This window comes from Candida theae, assembly GCF_024610275.1.
Source record: "Candida theae strain CBS 12239 chromosome Unknown scaffold34, whole genome shotgun sequence".
Taxonomy (NCBI): Eukaryota; Fungi; Ascomycota; class Pichiomycetes; order Serinales; family Debaryomycetaceae; genus Lodderomyces; species Lodderomyces theae.
This window is the reverse complement of record NW_026261393.1, coordinates 14527-34489: the sequence shown is the minus strand read 5'-3', so window position 1 is coordinate 34489 and position 19963 is coordinate 14527. Positions and strand designations below refer to the sequence as shown.

At 40.1% G+C, this 19963-nt stretch overlaps 8 protein-coding genes across 8 annotated transcripts; 3 read left to right on the top strand and 5 right to left on the bottom strand. All coding sequences in view use genetic code 12, as the record gives it.

Moving 5' to 3' along the window:
• Positions 1-233: 233 nt before the first annotated feature.
• Positions 234-1933, top strand: PDR16 (phosphatidylinositol transporter; the record flags this gene model as incomplete). Its single annotated transcript, XM_051750892.1, has 2 exons — positions 234-236; positions 596-1933. The coding sequence occupies 2 exons, from the start codon at positions 234-236 to the stop codon at positions 1931-1933; spliced, it is 1341 nt and encodes a 446-aa protein (XP_051609811.1).
• A 125-nt stretch (positions 1934-2058) lies between these two features.
• KGF57_001662 (exosome non-catalytic core subunit) lies at positions 2059-3039 on the bottom strand (the record flags this gene model as incomplete). The annotated part of the gene is made up of 1 exon (XM_051750891.1): positions 2059-3039. One exon carries the CDS (start codon positions 3037-3039, stop codon positions 2059-2061), a length of 981 nt encoding a protein of 326 aa, XP_051609810.1.
• Positions 3040-3306: 267 nt separating this feature from the next.
• KGF57_001661 (uncharacterized protein) lies at positions 3307-3558 on the top strand (the record flags this gene model as incomplete). The annotated part of the gene is made up of 1 exon (XM_051750890.1): positions 3307-3558. The coding sequence occupies one exon, from the start codon at positions 3307-3309 to the stop codon at positions 3556-3558; it is 252 nt and encodes an 83-aa protein (XP_051609809.1).
• Positions 3559-3868: 310 nt separating this feature from the next.
• Positions 3869-8485, bottom strand: BNI4 (Bni4p; the record flags this gene model as incomplete). The annotated part of the gene is made up of 1 exon (XM_051750889.1): positions 3869-8485. One exon carries the CDS (start codon positions 8483-8485, stop codon positions 3869-3871), a length of 4617 nt encoding a protein of 1538 aa, XP_051609808.1.
• A 1052-nt stretch (positions 8486-9537) lies between these two features.
• Positions 9538-10608, bottom strand: KGF57_001659 (uncharacterized protein; the record flags this gene model as incomplete). The annotated part of the gene is made up of 1 exon (XM_051750887.1): positions 9538-10608. The coding sequence occupies one exon, from the start codon at positions 10606-10608 to the stop codon at positions 9538-9540; it is 1071 nt and encodes a 356-aa protein (XP_051609807.1).
• Positions 10609-13907: 3299 nt separating this feature from the next.
• On the top strand, positions 13908-14426 carry SEN15 (Sen15p; the record flags this gene model as incomplete). Its single annotated transcript, XM_051750886.1, has 1 exon — positions 13908-14426. The coding sequence occupies one exon, from the start codon at positions 13908-13910 to the stop codon at positions 14424-14426; it is 519 nt and encodes a 172-aa protein (XP_051609806.1).
• A 321-nt stretch (positions 14427-14747) lies between these two features.
• On the bottom strand, positions 14748-16703 carry SSC1 (Hsp70 family ATPase; the record flags this gene model as incomplete). The annotated part of the gene is made up of 1 exon (XM_051750885.1): positions 14748-16703. The coding sequence occupies one exon, from the start codon at positions 16701-16703 to the stop codon at positions 14748-14750; it is 1956 nt and encodes a 651-aa protein (XP_051609805.1).
• Positions 16704-17339: 636 nt separating this feature from the next.
• On the bottom strand, positions 17340-18898 carry KGF57_001656 (uncharacterized protein; the record flags this gene model as incomplete). Its single annotated transcript, XM_051750884.1, has 2 exons — positions 17340-18566; positions 18869-18898. The coding sequence occupies 2 exons, from the start codon at positions 18896-18898 to the stop codon at positions 17340-17342; spliced, it is 1257 nt and encodes a 418-aa protein (XP_051609804.1).
• Positions 18899-19963: the final 1065 nt, after the last annotated feature.

The window sequence follows — 19963 nt, the reverse complement described above, 5'->3', positions numbered from 1 at the left end:
TGAAGACTAGTAGATTGAAGTGGTAGTGTTGGAGTGTACAATTGTTAAATCCGAAATTCGGGAGTTCGGATATTAAATGCACTTTAACTCCGATGAACGGAAAGAAGTTTATAAAAAAGTACAAAAGAAAAAAAGTTAAATCCGAAGAGAGACGTGTCACTGTACAAATTTCTCTCTTTCTCTTTTTTTTCTTCTTCTTCTTTTAGTTTGTATTCGGCATTTGAACTTTCGCAATGGTTAGTACTCATACTTTGATATATATTTGATTGAGCATTGGGATACTCTGTAGTAGTAAGTAATACCACACAGATGGTGTGACTAAGGAAAGGAAAGTGTAGTAGTAAAATAGATACAAACAGATAGAAAGTGTTTATATATATATATATATATTTATATACGTATCTGACTAGAGATAAAATGTGTTAAAACCAAAATATGTGTAATATAAAATTTTTGTTTCAAGTCTTTTCTTCTTCTTCTTCTTCTTCTTCTTCTTCTTCTCCTGTCCACATTGATTGTCTTTCTTTCCCCTTTACTAGAACTGCAACAAACCCATTTACTGCTAAAGTCTGTTGCCTTTTAATATCACAGATAGAATATCAGATTTCAAAGAAGTTTCGAAGTCAAGGGCAAACTGCAACAACAACAACAACAACAACAGCAACAGCAACAGCAACGTCTTCATCAATCTGCCCCTCCATTATCTCGCACACACAAAGCAACACACTTGGAAATGTTTAGTAAGTTGAAACTGAAGGTAACTGGCTCAAATTCAAGCTCAAATACTCCCTCAACGTCAGAAACATCTTCATTGAAAGCCATTTCTTCTCCTGACTCATCGACCAGCACAGTCTATGGTCAAAATGACAACAACAACAACAGCAGCAGCAGCAGCAGCAATGGTAAATCAAAGTCAAAGGATCTGATCACCCTTGGTCCATCACGATATACTCCCTTTGATTCCCCATCCCCAGGCTCACATATTCCTCAAGAACGCAAGTTGACTGAGGAGGAGAAATCCAAGTACTTGCAAGTATTGAAACATTTCCAAAATCCAGATTTACTTATTGCTGACTCTGAAGAGCATCACAAACACAAGACAGCATCCACTACTTCCTCCACATCGCCATTAACCATTGAAGAGAAATCATGGTTGACTAGAGAATGCTTTTTGAGATACTTGAGAGCAACCAAATGGCATGTTGACGAAGCTATAGATCGTATTGAGTTGACTTTGGCTTGGAGGAGAGAATTTGGTGTTGACCACATTTTGGATAAAGACAACATTGTCAATGGTGAGTTGACCAGTCCTGAAAATGAAACTGGTAAAGAAGTGATTTTGGGTTACGACAACGACTCTAGACCTTGCTTGTATTTAAAACCAGGTCGTCAAAACACCAAAACTAGTCAACGACAAGTACAACACTTGGTCTACATGTTGGAAAAAGTCATTGACTATATGCCCTCAGGTCAAGATTCATTGGCTTTGTTAATTGATTTCAAACCCCATCCAGTGGGCACCCAAGGTGGTAAAATCCCCCCTGTTGGAATAGGGAGACAAGTTTTGCATATCTTGCAAACCCATTATCCTGAAAGATTGGGTAAAGCCTTGTTAACAAATATTCCGTGGTTGGGATGGACTTTTTTAAAAATTATTCATCCCTTCATTGACCCCTTGACTAGAGAGAAATTGGTTTTCGACCAACCATTTATCAATTATGTACCAAAATCACAATTGGATAAAGATTTTCAAGGTGACGTCAATTTTATTTATGAACACGACAAGTACTGGCCAAAGATGATTGAGATTGCCGAGTCCAAAAAGCAAAAGTATTTTGAACGGTTTGAGAAATTTGGTGCTTGTGTTGGTCTTAGTGAGGTTGATTTAAGAGGTGTTGATGAAGAGTTGACCCATCCTGTCGATAACATTTGAAATGGGAAAGAGAAGGAGAGTTAATTTGCATTTGCATTAGATTTAGAATTAGAAGTACACTCAAATTATAACCTTTGTACATATGTATGTTTGTATCTAATCATATCTCTATATGTGTGTGGTGCTCAAACAATAAAAGGATTGGCATTCTTTCTTTTCTCAACAACCCCAGTATCCAAATCAATCATATTCTGCCAATCAACAGGATACATAAGCCCACCAGCGCCACCTACCAGCTTAGCCAACACAACTCCCAAATCATTTCTCGCAGTTGAACAATAATAATTTTGACCATCACCCAAGCTAATAATCATACACCGAACAACATCACCGGGCTTAAAGCATTGGCCCACTACACATTTGTCTCGCTCAGTCGATCTGATATCGGAAGCTCGAATGATACCACGGTAGTTCTCACCCAAGTCATAAATGGTTGCCTGGTGCGTAGTTGAGGCTGACGACGCGACGGTTTGTAAGTTGTGATTGTGTTGCGATCCGCCTCCGTGGGGGAGTGATGCTTGCGCTGTAGCTCCGTTGGATCCTGCGCCAGAGTCAGCTAGGATGTTGCCGCCATTCGCATTCGCATTCGCATTCCCACTCCCACTTGATTCTGTATTTTGACCCAATTGCGTTCCATCTGGTTTCGACCTCGACTCAAGGGCAATGATTTCGCAATTTGCTTGTTTTTGAGAAATTCGCGTGATCCGCACCAAGACGATGTCGTTCTCCTGAGGAAGGTTTATAGAAGTGGTATTTGAGACTGATGATGTAGGATTAGATAGACTGCCTTCGCTATTTTCGTTGGTGCTGGTAGGTACAACATTGACAAGATACGTCAATTCCGACCCACTTCTTTCTTTGTCACTTGCCTGATTTTCTTCCCCATCTTGCTGTTCATCTTTATTGGCCTTGATAAATTGTGTCTTCCCTACAATAGTTGCACATATTACTGGTAAAACTCTTCCATCGACTTCAATTGGATTGACCACGGTACCAGTTCCAGCAAGATACTTGACCAGTTCGCTCTGTTGTGACTGTTTCTTGTCTTGTACGAGATTGTACGTGGGCGTTATGTATTGACCAGGGACTACTATTTTCAGCTGCATTGTGGAATCTATATATGTGTGTATTAGCTGGAGTTATCAACAGTACTGTTGTGTGCCACTCATCTCAACTGTGATGGAGTTTTTTTTATTTTTTTTTTCTGCTTCTGCTTATGCGTTGTATATGGTAGTGAAACTACACATTTGCCGCATCCATCAAATCTTTCCCAAATTCTCAACAATTGCAACATCTCATCAAAGGATTTTCGCAACCTTCTGTCCACGCCTCACCCCTCTCCTCCATTCCAAATACACAGAAAGAGCAGCCCCATGAATCAGAAATACCCCCCATACACAAACGACAACACGACCCCACCCACAGTCTCACTACGCGACTATGACGACGCAGAATGGGCCGACACCACATGTGTCGATTACAGGCCCGATTTACAAGGATACGTTATTGTTGATTTGGAACAGACCGATTATGTTGTGGCTCATATCGACAAGACCGATAATAATGTTTTGGATGTCATTTTCAAAAGTGCTAAGGAGACACATGCCAAGCAACAGCAACAGTAAATATGCCGGTGGATAATTCGATCCGGTGATCCTTTTTGTCCATTGCTGCTGCTACGATGCCAATTAAATTTAGTTAACTAGATGACTGAAATTGCAAGAGTATATTGTTCTATGAGCAGTCAACAATTATTCAGAACTTCAGATCATTGTTCAGTCCAATTAGATTTATATATAAATGCATTAAATTTTAAGCCTATCAGTAATAAATATAAACCAAGAAGCTTCATTGGCAACTTCGCTAACCGTACTATAAATCAGCACCCACACCGTGTCATCCACCCCACGCCTCTGTCCATTCTCTTCCCCACTTCTAAAAGAATTGCGTATAACAACGACTCTCCACGTGAACTTCCATTTCACTCTTAATCATATTCATCTCCTCCTTAATCTGCTGTGCCAATAACGGAGTCAATTGATTACAAGTGGCAGTGTCAGGATGTCGATCATACTCCTCATCATTGTATGTATCATAAAGAATAATTCTGGAACTGAATCGGACACCAGATTGTTTAGCAGGAACCGGAGGCGGAGGTGCAACGCGAGGTGCCAAGATATTGAAAGCACTCTCCGTGTTTGCATTGTTACTAGTGTTGCTGTTGTTTCCTCCTCGTTTCCACCTACTCAACATTGATGTGAATGACCTTGGAGATGAGCCCGCCGACGATTGATCTGAAATGGATGGAATTTTATTGTGACTAAACTTGGTGCCAAATGGAGGCGGCGGCAACGGTAATGTGAAATCAGGTGAATTCGACGCATTGGATAGTTCAATTGATTTGTTCTGATTGTTGTTCTCAGTGCCAAACTTAGACCTTGACTTTGATGGTGGTGTTGTATTTCTAGTTTGACCGGAATATTGTTGCGACGCCACTTGAATCTTCTCTTGTTGCTTATGTTGCTGCCTAATTCCACCTTGAGCACCTCCATTATGTGGTATTAGATTCTCCTTTTCATGTTCACTGTACTCTTGACTTTGTTCGCCATCAATCAAGCCCAATCCTACATTACCACGTATCGTAGGTTCCTCTTCCTCTTCCTCTTCCTCCTCCTCTTCCTCCTCTTCATCGCTGCTTGTTCCAAATCCTCCTCCAACCGAAGACAGGTCATCGTGGAATGATATCGTAAACGATTGATGGGAATCGCTGCTTCTCAAATCATGTTGCGCAATTTTACCCGAAAACGAAGGCTTGTCCAACCCCTTAAATGACATGGAGATGGGTCTATTCTTATTGTTGGATCTTCCCTTTTTCGTGCTCCTATATGCACTGTCCAAAATTGGTGAGCTTTTTATCACTTCTGTCTCGTCATCAACCCCGTCACTGTCAGCTTCTTTTTCTGCTTCATGCACTGAGCGGTGATTCGCCTCTCCGCGATGTGATTCGGTATTTAATAACGCTCCACCACTCCCAGTGGCATGATCATCATCCTCGCTGACATCCAAAGTTGTATCATCATGTGCAGCTGGCAAAGTCTCTTCATTAAATTTTCTATAATTTTCAAACCCATCAACAACCTCGACGCTGGTTTTGGGAGATTCGGCAGTATTCATGGAAAGTGGAGAAGGAGAATGAGTCCTCGATTCTGCAACAATAGGAATTGGCGAGGCATGGCTAGTCCCGCTGTTGGGAAACTCAACTGTGTCAATTTGCAAAACGGGTGGAGATAATGTCCTACTGATATTCGCCTCCTCTTTGTCAGTATCATCAGAATCCACATCAACGTGAATGCCTGGAGTATTCACCTTCGAACCGTCATCAACCATTCCTTCGCCTAGGACATTCGAGCTTGCTTCATTTCTCAACCTTTCATTGACATCATATTTTGAGCTCATGGCTTCTGGGCGTGGACTTGCCGACGCTGACCCGGCCCTAACTGACGGAGAATAGTTAAAATTCAAGTTATCAACATCAATAAAGTCACTAAACTCCAAAAACTCGTTATATTCTGAGTTATCCAACAAGTTCTGTAACGAATTCTCATCAACACGTGGAGACGACGGAGATTGCGATTTGAGAAATGAGCCGCCTGATGGTTGCGAATATAACGAACTCGAGTTTGGTACTCCCTCGTCATAAACATGATCCAACACGTATGCATCAATCGAGTTAGGCTCGATTTCCTTATTCAAGTTGCTAGTTTTACTTGCAGAATTTTTCAATATTGAACTTGATCTGGTAATCCCACTCGTGCTATGAGGTGACAAAGTAGGACCACTGTAGTGCACAATATTATCATCACTTCCGTCGTAGTTGACAAACGAGCTCCGCTTATTCGATTTAATTGACTTCAAGGATCTAGACCTCTCCAACGACACTATACTTTCAACCTCATGCGCACTGAGCGATCTCGGGAACAATGCCTCTCCCAACAATTGATGGCTCTTGTCCTCCTTGCGACTAGGGTATCTATTTGGAACAGGTGAGTTGGAAGGTGAAAACGATGTTGGAAATCTTCTGTTGTCGTTTGAGTTAGCAAATGATGCATTGCGATCCAACACTTGAGTAGGTCTCTTGCTCTCAGGCGAGCTTTTATAATCCACCTTGAAAGGCGACCCAAATTGGGTATCCTTGATTAAAGGTGGAATCAACGTAATCTCCTCGCCTTGTTGGTGATTTGGCATTCTTTGCACAGGAGGATTTGCCAGTAAATTTTCGAAGTCATACACATCAAATTTTTCATCCACAGATGGGTCGAATGACAAGTTATCAGCACCATCGTAATCGCCGTCTTCGTCATTATCATCTTCATTATCCTCCACAACCTCATCGGCATCTTCAAACTTATCTAAACTATCATCACTGCTTTCAGCAGGACGATTTGTTGAGTCAAATGCGACATTACTATCACTAACTTCGCGGATAAAGTTTATGGATCCAGGTCTTGCAATCTGTGTATTACCCGGTTGTGGTGGTCCAAACCTTTCATCAAGCAACACTGGCGAGTCATACAAGTCATCAACAGGATCTTGCTTTTGGGCACGATCAACTGCGGATTCTTTCGCGTTGGACCTGTCTTCTGAATGGACCTTGCCCTCAGGTTTATCCTTCCCGTCTGAAATATCTGACTCCCCGGTCTTCTTCTTGCCCAAGGTATTCAATTGATCAAATGACTTGTTCTTCTTAAACACACTCATTATGGAGATGTTAGATTTAGTCTTTGTCAAAGGCGGAAGCAGTAAGTCTGTGCTACTTTGATTCTTTGTAGTGGATGGCTCTTCTTTATACAATGGAATATTGGTTGTTGAATACGACTTTCCTGCTGGTTTGGGTGCACGTGCATCCGCAGTTTCTTGTGATTTACTCAAATCATGACTCTTGGACTTTGATTTGAAAAGTGATTTGAAGCTGAACTTCTTTTTCTCGGCTGCAGCTTCCTTTCCATTGGAATGAGATACGTTATTCAATTCGTCCATTGTTGAACTTCTCTTGTGCAGTAACTGTAACTTGCTATCATCACGAGATGCTTTCTTTGCAAAATTCAATGAAAAAGTGGAGTTTGAACGCATACGCGATGGTCTTTGTGGTGAACTAGGCATTTGAGGTTCTAAGTCTTGTTGGTTTTGCTTGGGTATAGCACTCTTCTTTCTTTCCTTATTTAAGACTTGCTCTGTTGGACTCAAGACAGACAACATGCTAGTTGATTTGGTAGTATCGCCTTTGTTTAACTCTTTTGAATTGGTTTTGCTGTTATTGTAGGACTCATACTTCATAGTAGGGTCCAAGTCCCGATGTTCCAATTTTGTAGAACTTGAATCCTGATTTCTTGTGCTGCTGTAAGCTGGTGCTGAAAATTTCTTTTGCTGACTATTATTATTATTATTATTATTATTATTTTGTGGTGGAATCGCCGGCTTGGATAACGGAGCAAACGAGCTTTTGAAACTTTGACCACTATTGGTATTGGGTTGGTGATGATATAGATCTCCGCTTGCAGCAGTGTGTGAATTTGCGGTTGTAAATGAGTTGGAGGACAATTTATCAAACTTGTTATCCCTGGTGTCTGAAAATTTATGTTGGTGTTTTTTATTTCTCTCCTTAGCCTCGTTTCCGGCATATTGAGAAATTGTGTGCTCGGTTGAAGGCGGCAAGTCGACACTGACAGTCTCCTCGGTGATATCATTCATATGTGACTCTGTGGTATCATTTATCAACGTGTCGTCTTTGGATCCCAGTCCTCGTCGAGCACCTGTCTCGATGACCTTTAACTGAGGAGACTCAAAATTGTGTGGAGTGAAATTTTGAAATGTAGGTGGTTGACCCAAAATAGGTGTATCGTCAGTGCTATACCCACTCCCGCTAATGGTTGAAATTGATGACTTGGCATTGTGTGAGACTTTCGACGAACGCTTATCACTATGCCTAGTGGTGGAAATATGATGGTCGTCTCTGATTGATTCCTCTGCGGTCTCAAAGGATTGCATGGAATTGACTGTCTCCAGGGTAGCATTGTGTTTCTTGAAACTAGCTGGCGAAGTCATCTTTTGAGGGCGCTTTTCCAGGAGATTGTACTTGCTTCTGATATCCAAGGGATCTGTGTGTTGTGCGTGCTCCAGTTCATCATCCTCTTCATTATCATCAACACCAGATTCCTCTCCTTCATTTTCCTCTTCTTCTTCAGTGACTTGCTCGGCTAGCGTAGGAGGTGACCATTTTTTACTCTTTTCATTTAAAATGCTCTCCAAGGCTTTCAAACTAGGCGAAGATTTGATGATTGAAGTTCGACTGGTGGACTGAGGTAGTTTTTGAGTCAACGCCTCGTTATCCACTCTTAACCCATCCTTGATACTTCTTGAGCTTATAGAGTTTGGTATTTGAATTGAACTTCGAAGTTTATTGATATGATTGGAGCTATTGTTGGTGGGTGCTGAGTAGAAATTGTTTTCAGAAAAGAACTCGTCAAAGTCGGGCGATGCTTGTGAATTGGACATGACTAAAAGTAAAACGATGCAGATCCAAGCAAAGGTTATAGGTTAGACTATGTAACGTTCTTTAGGTTGTTGTTGGCTAGTTGTAGGGAATTAGGAAAGTTGAAGGTTGTATGTGCAGCTGTGGTGGATGGGGGAGGGGGGACGGGGAGTGCTCAAATTAAAGTAAGTTTCTGCAAAAGAACAGAATGAAAGGGGGTGCTTCTTTAAGTTACTTTAGGTGTTGATACTGAATTGATGTGAGATTCGATGCTGAACAAAGTGGGTGGGAGAAAGACAAGGTAAAATGGAAGTGAATATGTATGTATTACCTTGGTTGTCAAAAAAAAGAAAAACCTCAAAGGAATTGAATTCAAAAAAAAAAATAAAATAAAAAAATAAAAAAAATAAAAAAAAAAGAATTATGCTTCGGCAAAGAGACAAAAATAATAATATAGAGACGTGATGTATAAAATTTGAAATAAATAAAATTGTGAAAAAAAACTCGATATAACGACTACCTCTACCTTCTACATTCGAGCTCTACTAGTGTTGATGTCTAATGGGTGTAACCCCGTGACTATTTTTCTTTACTAGTAGTCACTAAACCAATGAGCATTCCAACCCCTCCGCTCACCCTCTTTTCATATTTATATTTTATTTTTATTTTTATTTTTAAATTTTATTTTTTTTTTTTTCAAGTGTGCGTGAATAATTAAACCCAATTAGGAAATCACAATACAACTATGCAAAAAAGTCATTTCAATTTACCTCTTTCTCGAAACGAAATAATACAGCTTAGTCTACATTTCGACAAGATTTCTTCTTATCGAGAAGAGCTTATTCAGTCTCATAACTGTATGAAAGGGGCAGGCAGTAGGCAAAGTAGGTGGCGCGTGTTCATTGACTACGTTACGGAGGAGAATTTTCTGTATTTGTGTAATATAACTAAAAAAAAGGAAATTATTACACGAAATATTTACGCGTTGCATGCACTTGACATGCTCATACAATTCGCAACTTCTATCCAATTTCTTCTAAACCTCTATATATCTTCTATCCACCACCACTCAAAGCTACATAATCACACAGTCCCCCTTCTTCTTGAGTCTGTTCAACCTTCCAGGCTTCTTCGGTGTTTGTTGTTGTTGCTGTTGTTTGAGTTTATTCTTTTCCAATATCGATTCCGAATCTCCATAGTAAGTTATACTTCCACGATGACTTCTGAATCGACTTTTACCCTTGGCTTCAATCTTGGGCGGCTGTCCAAACTCGCCCACTGATGTCGCATTTGTCGATTTCCTATCCAATACCGAATTCAAATCAACCTCAGAAGCAAAAATGCTGTCTGCTGGTTGAGTATTCGTATTAGTCGACACTGAAGATTGCCTGCTTTCTGTCCTGTGTAATCGAAGCACTGGATCTAATCCAAATTGTAGAATGGAATTAGCCATGTACAAAAACAACTTTATCCATAAAACCTCCAACTCAATGGTGAATCTAGATCCAAATCGTTCATTAAAAGTCTGTATCAATGCTTCACCCATGATTTCATATGCTGGAGGCTCAATCCCAAATATCCTTGCATGGCTCTTACCCAACTTTTCAAAAAATGGATCCAATATTGACAAATCTTCTAGATTTGCAATTGCCATTTGCATAACTTGAGCAAAACTCACTGCTTGATGCTTTAACGATGGCCATAGAAGTTCCAACTCTGGAGCAAGCGTTAATAAATTCGAGTACAATTGACGACAAAATAGTGACGATGCCATCAGTGATGTTGTCTTTTGTCGTGGAGTGGCATTAAACCCACCTGGCATATTCCGAGAAGACTTGTTCTCCTCCAACAACATCTTGTTCCAAGTGTATCTCAACAACTCAATCTCGTTCCTTGTAAACTGTTGTCTAATAAGATATCGATCAGGGGTTTCCAAGTTGTATTGCTCCAAGGACAAATTTGTCTCTTGTCGAGTCAAATGGTATGCTGTTTGCATATTGTAGGCCAAGTTATCACTTAACGCAATGGGAATTCTCAATATAGGGTCTTCTTTTTCCGAATATTGTGCGGTTGAGGTGATTGTTGTCTTAGTTGGGACCGTGTATAATGAAGTGTCGTCACTTCTCGAAAGGATTGACGTAGTCATTTCTCAAAAGTGGGAGAGGGGGGGGGACAGAGTGTACTTTTATAAATTTTTCAATAAAATGGCACACGTATGTTTGTCTGTGTCTGTGTCTGTTTCTGTAACGTGATTGAACTTGACGGCGTCTTATCCTTAACCGTGGAGTGCAATGTATCGTCTAAAATCAGTGTATGTAATGAAGCCGCTAACTTTAATAAACGAGTGGGATTTTTAATGCAGTGTTTTGAAATCAAATGCCGTTCAGAATAATAAAACGGTCGGTTGAGTATTGTTTCCTATTGTAGGATGTGTATGTCAATCAATGCTTCCTGCTTGGTTTCCTATTGTTGAGTGTGGCCGTTACTAGTGTCCTCTAGTTAAATTATGTATATTTGGCTTGATGCAGAAAGTGGTCTGATTTATGAAAAGGCAAAACAAAAAACAAAAAAAGCAAAAGGCTTGAATGTAATTTGTGAGGAAATGGTTAGGATTTTATATATCCTTCCTTCATTTTAGATGCTACAGGGTGAACAGCGACAAGAACAACGTCAAAGTCTGATTCAGAACAGTTATTGTGTAAAATTGAGTGTGAAGATGCCGATAATTATTTCTTGATCCGAAATTAAGCGCTCTCCTATGTAATCTTAATATCAGCACCACAACGCTGAAAATATCGGTGCCGTAAAAGAAGTCATTCTGTGAAACCTTTTTCTTTTTATTATCCTTGCTGGTTATCCTATTGTTATCACCATTTGTCCCGTTTTCCCTAACCCATAACATCGGAAGACTGGTGGAAAAAGACAACAATAGTAAAATTGTTTTTGTTCAACGAAACCGTTTACTGAGGGAATTGTTTTGTGTTTGAAAAATATTTTTCTTTTTTTATTTTTTGTTTCAGCACACAAAACAAGAAATCAAATGAAGAAGAACATCAGAATCAAAGAATACGTGAGATAAGTGGTTGTAATTTGCAGTTGTATGAATAGTACTCCCTATCCTGGAACAACCGGGATGTTCTGTGTGAAAAAAAAAAGAAAAAAAGAAACGAAGCGGCTCGGGTTTGAGAAGAGCAAAAGTCAAGGTGGTGGACTATTTTTCAAAAACAAACTAAGCCACTGATGTCGGTGAGGAAATATGTAACTCGTCCTATATTATGGTCTGACGATGAGCATTCAACAAAAGATGCAAACAATAGCAACCGGTTTTCAAGCCGGTCCCAATGGTTTGTCTAGTATCTCGTAGAGTTTAATCAAGCCTTGTGCCTATAACACAACAATCCAGTTTAAGCACCTCAGTAAACAAACATTAGGCTGTTTCCTGAACACTCCAATCCCAGTCATAAATCTCCTTCAAATATAGATTCAATTTGTAATTGATTCGACATTGTGGTTTTTCAATCAACGAAAACTAATGCGGATCAAACCATTCACAAAATCAATATTAGTGCCCCTTATATGCACACCGCTTGTCCATTTTGACCAATAATAACTTCACTGTTTGTGCTCTGCATGCGGGGGGGGGGGATCTTGCGTACGCACCGCCTCGCCATCCATTCTGGCTCCTTACACATTTGGGATTGGGGGTTGTGGAAATATCTTGAAAAATGAAGAGCCAATTTCCACGGATAAAGTCGATTTCAGTAATTGTGGCACCGGTGGGTTTTTGTCCCGAAACTACTGTAGTGGACCATCAAGTATGCATGTTCCTGTGTCGAAGCTACGAGTAAAAGTGGAGCGCAGGTTGATATGATGGAGGTAACTTGAGAGAATAACTTCACTTAAAAATGGCACAGTTGATTATTAGAAGCACAGTGATTGCCATTTGCAATGTATAGAACCTCGGTAGCGAGCTTGTAATTCCCCACACGATGATCGTCGCTATAATAATTGATGATGTCAAATCACATCTCGCATCCTTGTTTGCGCGCTCTGTATGCATTGGAGTGTCCAAGTGGCACTTTCATGCATGCAAGTGGAGCTGTACCAATTCTGTTGATCCCCCTTTCTCCTTGTTTCCGCATTCTAGAATGAAATAATTTCGTATCTGCGAATGAGAATCCCAATTAGGCGTCTCAGTGCAGGATATCTTTATATATGCATGTTGACTAATCTTGATTACAATAAAAGCGTCTCCCTTTATTTTATTTTATTTTATTTAATATTATATTTTGCGTCCCCCTTTCTCGTAAATGGAGAGGAGAGTGGGGGGACACTAGGTAAAGAATGCAGTAAACCCATCATTCTAAAGGAGAAGATGAAACGGCACAGATAAGAAAGAACTTATGCACGTCCGGTGTTGAAAGCAACAGCGCAGAAAGCACTATGATCTCATGGGACTTGCATAAACTACAACAAAGTGGTTATGAGTGTGTCTCGTGTGTAGATCGACGCCAAAACAATTTGATCTAAATTTTTACACACATTTTGATGATTGTCGATGTGGCGCAATATGTGTCTCGAGTTTCCCGCACATTTGCAATGACGGACATTGGCGGGTTGCAGGTTGAACAGACGTCTCGAAGGGGTGCTGAGCTTGGTGCATTCCCCATCTGTATACTTCTCGTATAGACTCAACAATTCCAGAGTCAAAAAAAGAAAAGAAAAAAAAAAAAAAAAATTCTTCACCAAAGAATTCACATTTACGAGAGAACGATATTTAAAGTAATCAATTCCAAGAAAGGGACATTAATTAGTAACATAATCGAACCCAATTTTATCTATCTTTGGCAATATGTCTGCTAGTTTTAGCTTCCGTGTAAGGTATTTAAATAGCTTTCTTCTTATTTCCGGTCCCACCCCCCCCCTCAAATTGTATGTTCTTCTTAATATTGGTCTATTGTATTTCTTTTTCCTTGTTCTTTTCTTTTGTTCTTTTGTTCTGTTTTAGCTCATTTTGCATTAAATCCAGTACCAATGAAGTTAGACAACAAAAGAGGGTAAACTTGCCGTTCTTCATAACCCCCCCCTCTCCCAACAACAACAACAACAACAACAAAAACAACAATAGAGGCCACTCTTATCACTATTATATTGCAGTGTTGTGGTGACATCACCACCAATGCATATTTGACGGAAACATCACTAGAATTGATAAGCACACACATTGTGATCTTATGAGGTGGAAATTGGTTCAACTTATCAGACACGTGGGTCGTGTACCATTCGCATTACCGACAAGCAATTCATCACCTACTCTTGGTTAATGAACAATAATCGGTGCACGTGACACGGGTGTGTATCTCCGATTTTTTAAATTCTGCGAAGAGCTCAAAAAATAATTACAAACTGTTAGCCTGCAAATCTGTCTTGTCAAACGCAAAGCACATGACAACTCTACCCTTCACAACATCGCCTACTGATCAAGTGCGACTAAACCTCATACACTACAACCTATGGACTCAAGTTGATGTACACAATGATTACATTCTAAGTGGGCTACCGCCAGCAAAATTGGTGTCCACTGATGCTGACGCCAAACGTGAATGGGTAGTATGCACACGATTGAATGAACAAGACAAGTTGAGTGTTAAAGAAATAAACTCGTGGTTTGAAGAGATAAAGCTGTTTACGAAAGAGCTGAAGGAGGAGAAGAGTGTCAAACTAAATACCACAAGTGATACCAATGAACATAATGATCAACAGCCTAGCACTTTTTCCAAAGTCCCTTCAACGGAAACCAAATCATTATCTGGGAACAACTCCGACTCCATTTGGAAACCAGTTGACAAAACAATGAATGGAAAAGGTCGAGTGGATCGGATAACAATTGCATTAATCAACGACGACGGAACAATTGTCTACTACTTCATCCATGATGGAATCACCAAACCACGTCAAAACTAACCCTCAGACACACAATCCTACGAATGTATAGTTTTATACTTATCAATACTGTATTTCAACAAACGTAGTATATATATACACATATATATATATATATACATAAAAATGCTCACCTTTGAAGAAACTTGAAAACTATGTACAATGGAATTGGTTCAAGGTCAGCAATGGTGTAGCAAAACATACAACTCTCTTTGTAAAAGAAGGAACAATACGCTCTGAGCAAAGAAGTTCAGTTAACGTATAAATCATCGTAATTGAGTTAGATACAATATAGACTTTAGAAAAAAATCTATATTGCAGTCTTGGTTCTTTTCAATTCACTTAATCCTTCTTTTCTTCAGATGATGATTGTTCACCACCGTCTTTGTACAAGTCCTTGAAAAGGTCAATAGCAGCAGTTTGCAATTCTTCAGTCTTGGACTTCAAGTCTTCAGCAATGACTTCTTCTCCAGCTTGTGCTTTCAAGACGATTTCTCTCAATTTTTCAATTTGCTCCTTAACCTTGTCGACAGCTTCAGTTGACAATTTCTCCTTGTGCTCATTCAATGAGTTTTCGGTATCGTTACACAATTGATCGGCTCTGTTGGCAGCCTCAATAGCTTCCCTCTTGGATTTATCGGATTCAGCGTATTTCTCAGCATCGTTAACCATCTTTTCGATTTCAGCATCAGATAAACCAGATGATCCGGCAACAGTGATGGAAGCATCCTTGTTGGAAGCCTTGTCACGAGCAGAAACCTTGATGATACCATCGGTATCAATGTCAAAGGTGACTTCAATTTGTGGAACACCCTTTGGTGCTGGTGGAATACCAGACAAGGTAAAGTTACCAATCAATTTGTTGTCTCTAGTCAATTCTCTTTCACCTTGGAAGACTCTGATTTCAACCGAGGTTTGTCCAGCAGATGCAGTGGAGAAGATTTGTGACTTCTTGGCTGGGATGGTAGTGTTTCTCGAAATCAATCTAGCAAAGACACCACCCATGGTTTCAATACCCAAGGATAATGGAGTGACGTCCAACAAGACAACATCCTTGACTTCACCTGCCAAGATACCACCTTGAATAGCAGCACCCAAAGCAACAGCCTCATCTGGGTTAACAGCCTTGGATGGTTGTTTGCCGAAAATGGACTTGACAGTTTCAACAACCTTTGGCATTCTTGACATACCACCAACCAAGATAACTTCAGAAATGTCTGAAGTGGACAAACCGGCATCCTTCAATGCCTTCTTACATGGTTCAATAGTCTTTTTGATCAATGGTTCAACCAATTGTTCAAATTGAGCTCTGGTGATTTTTTGGTTAATGTGCTTTGGACCAGATGCGTCAGCAGTGATGAATGGCAAGTTGATATCGGTGGAGACAGTTGATGACAATTCAATCTTGGCCTTTTCAGCGGCTTCTCTGATACGTTGGATGGCCATTCTATCCTTTTCCAAGTCAATACCAGTTTCCTTCTTGAAAGTTTCAACAATGTTTCTAACCAATGCAATATCGAAATCTTCACCACCCAAATGAGTGTCACCATTGGTTGACTTAACTTCGAAGACACCAGCACCAATATCCAAGATGGAGATATCGAAAGTACCACCACCCAAATCGAATACAGCAACGACTTCACCATCCTTCTTTTCCAAACCGTAAGCCAAAGCAGCGGCAGTAGGCTCGTTAACAACTCTCAAAACGTTTAATCCAACAATCTTACCAGCATCTTTGGTAGCTTGTCTTTGAGCATCGTTAAAGTAAGCTGGACAAGTGACAACAGCACTGTTGATCTTTTTACCCAAAGCAGACTCAGCAGTTTCCTTCATCTTGTTCAAAATGAAACCACCAATTTGTTGTGGTGAATATTGTTCACCCCTTGCTTCCAACCAAGCATCGCCATTTCCGTGCTTGATGATCTTGTAAGGAACTTGGTTGAGATCTCTTTGAACTTCTTTATCGTCGTATCTACGACCAATCAAACGCTTGGTGGCAAACAAAGTGTTTTCTGGGTTAACAACAGCTTGACGTTTAGCTGGGATACCAACCAATCTTTCGCCATCCTTGGTGAAGGCAACAATGGAAGGAGTGGTTCTTCCACCTTCCGAGTTTTCTAAAATCTTTGGAGTCTTACCTTCCATAACAGCAACGGCTGAGTTGGTGGTACCCAAATCGATACCAATAACTGGACCGGTTGGTGCAGCTGCGGTGGATTGCGCACGTACAGCAGCAAACCTGCTAGCGGTTGGTAATTGACGAGCAATGTTTCTCATCGAACTTCTAGCGGACAACATCGTTATTCTTTTATGCAGTGTTGATAATTGATGATATGTAAACCTCCTTCAAAGAAAAGTACAGGCAAGCTACTTAAGGAAAAAGGATGTATGGAAAACTTTTTTTTTTTTTATGTTCTATATATATTGAAAGGTTGAAAATTTTTTGTTTGTGTCTTCTTTGTCCCACAGCGAACGTCATGGACTTTTGGTTAAAAGAATGTCGCAGCAAAAGTCAATGTGGTAGCTCTGTGGAACTCCTATGGAATCCAATGGAAAAAAAGGAAAAAAAAGAAAAAAAGAAAGAAAAAAAAGAAAGAAAATTGGCACTATGTGTATGATTACTGATCGAGAAGGTCTGTGTGCGACTTCTAGACAATATGTTGTTGCAAAAAATGTCTCTTATTCTGTTGCCACTGAGTAAATGGACACTTACCCATATTGTAGATATAAAGACCTTGGAAGTTCTTTATGTCATACACGAATAACCAAAAAAGAACGATGAGAAAGATGGATCTACAAATGAAGCTGTTTTACTCTATCTGAGCTCTATGCGGTTGAAAAAGGGTCTGCAGTGCTAATTCCAAAGAACGAAATAGAAGATCTACTTTTCCACGAAGCTACTTGCATTGTCACATACAAAATCAACTAACTGAATTATTCTGCTAGTTCCTCGGGTATATTGCCATTCATGAGCCAGGTAAGGGATTTATTCTTGCGAAACGTTTCGAAATACTCAATCATCTCGTCGTCCAGTTTATTGTACTTTTGACTTCCTCTCTTTATTGCTTCACATAATCGTTTCCGTCTTTGATACCTTTTGCTATCTTTAGATCTAGAATTTCCTCTCCATTTAAGCTTGCCGTATTTTTCGTCTAATTCGCAAAGCGGCTCTTGGCCCTTGATACCCTTGTAAAATTCATCATAAATTTCACGCACTGTACTTGGATGGTGAATAAATTCAATGTGGATTTTATCTTGAGGTGTAGAGTCTCCACCTTGGTCGACTTTTGATGACATGCGCGTGTCACTGCGCAGTGTGTTTTCTGCATCGTTGGTCTCTCCTCTTTTCCTCTTTCTTGACTTGGACTTTTGTTTCAAAGCTATGTCTTCCTGCGAATGATTCAATCGACGAGATAATTGATTGTCTTGACTTACTTGCCTAGAAAGTATGTTTTCTGACAAAACGGAGGACACATGCTGTAACTCGGGATCCATACTACTACTTATAGTTCTTGCAAGATGTACCGAAGCAGGATCTTGACTCTGGTTCTGGTGCTGATGTTGGTGTTGTTGTTGTTGTTGTTGTTGTTGTTGTTGTTGGTTCGGCATGCGGTGCATTGAAACTCTGTTGTGGTCAATCACAGGCTGGTGATTCTGGTGCAACTGCTGCGCTTGCAAATTACCCATGTGTTGGTGTATTTGCTGTTGCACGTTGTTGTGTCGCTGTAGATCACTTACATTGATACTCTCTTGAAAAGCTCGTATGGACCGCAACATGGATTCATCATCATCATCCAGCTCAGGGGATGATGCACCATTAGTCCTCAAACTCATCACCACGTCATCTTCGCTCGGAATTTTATTCCTCCTGGGCATCACCTGGGTAATCAAGTCCGTCAATAAGGACGTCACTTTGTCCAACTTTGTGTTTTGGAAATCAAGCAACTGCCTCAACATCGATATCTCGCGTTCCAACGGAGTAACACGGTCACTCTCAATCCTGTTGAATTGATTTGTCAATTGTCCAATCTTGGCTTCCAAAAGCGCCATTGTCAGTTGACTAGTGCGGCTGTTAGAAGACGAACTCATTGCAGGATGAAGTGCTAAATGAGTATGCTGTGCGTCTGGAGATGTTGTATTTCCAGACTTTGGGGTGTCGCTCTCAGTGCAATGAAAAGCTGCAAAAATGTCGGGGAATGACTACTAAAGCTGTGACTTTTATTAGTAGAGGGGAAAATTATGTCTCGTCAAGATTTGATGAGATTTTTGGTAGTGCAGAGTGGCAAAACCACGCAAAGAATCGACAACGTCAAGTCGACAGAGAAAGGAAATTTTTGTTCACTGAGAATGCTGTTGGAAGATCAAGGGAATATTACCGGAAACTAGCACTAACATTGGTGCCACTATCAAACAAACACTATAATAAACAACCCAACTAAATGAATAAACAAATTTATACATACATTATACCCGGCTTGTGATATGTAAGCCATACCCTATTTATTGTAATACAGTCTCCCACTTAACTCTCCTTCTCCTCGACCCCCCTCCCCGCACTTGTAGGTGACTCGCTCGGGGCTTCTTTTCTCAAGCAATAGCTTGTTCTGCAAAAACAAACAACTTCCGTATTACGACGATTACGAGAAACGCAAAGTTAACTACGGGATACCATTACTTTCAGAGGGGTTCACTTATCGGCAATAATACAACAATGAAATTTGCTAGGTGCCTTCTCGTCACGAAAGAAGAGATATCTCAACCCTCAAACATTACCGCATTGAGAAATCATCACACAACACAAAACCTTTCACTTCATCCTGTATTTTGCTGCGATCTGAGGCACATAAAGGAAAAAAAAAAGAAAAACATTAAAGTTTTGTTCTAATGAACAAAGCAACTATTTTTGTGCTTTTTTTTGCAACCTTTAATGGTATGTGTATGCATTTCTCTTTCGTAACCAAGGTTTTCAGTAATACCAGGCGCTGCCCGGTATTTAGGGTTACGAATAAATATGCTGATATTTAAAGAGGTAACATTTCCTCTATTCGAAAGTATCTAATTGCTAATTATAACCAATAATTCACGACATAATGGGTATGCAACCACTATACGTCCCACAAGAAGGAAGATTCGTTGCTCCTCCAATAACCATTAACTCACAGTGAGGGAAAGGGAAAACACCACTCCGCGTTATTTTGGAACTCCGTTGGGAGATTGAATTTAGAGCCCACTTTAAACACCAAATTTACTTCATTTTCAATAATAAGTTAGTGGAGTTTGATTCAGATAAAGCTAAAGCATTGGTTTTCGTTATATGTCAGTTATTCAACATTATGACCAGAGAACCCTTCCCTTTGGCTAGTCGCACATTAAACTACAGGGGAGGTCATCTCCTTGGTCTGAAACCCACCATATTGTACGGTCTTTTGGGTAAATTACGAACTACATTTGGGTGGGATTACTCACATATGAATCTCTTTAAAGAAGGAAAAGCAGTTGTCTACTCAAACATCATCAATCCAAAAGTTTTTCCATTATATAATCACGGCATACAATAC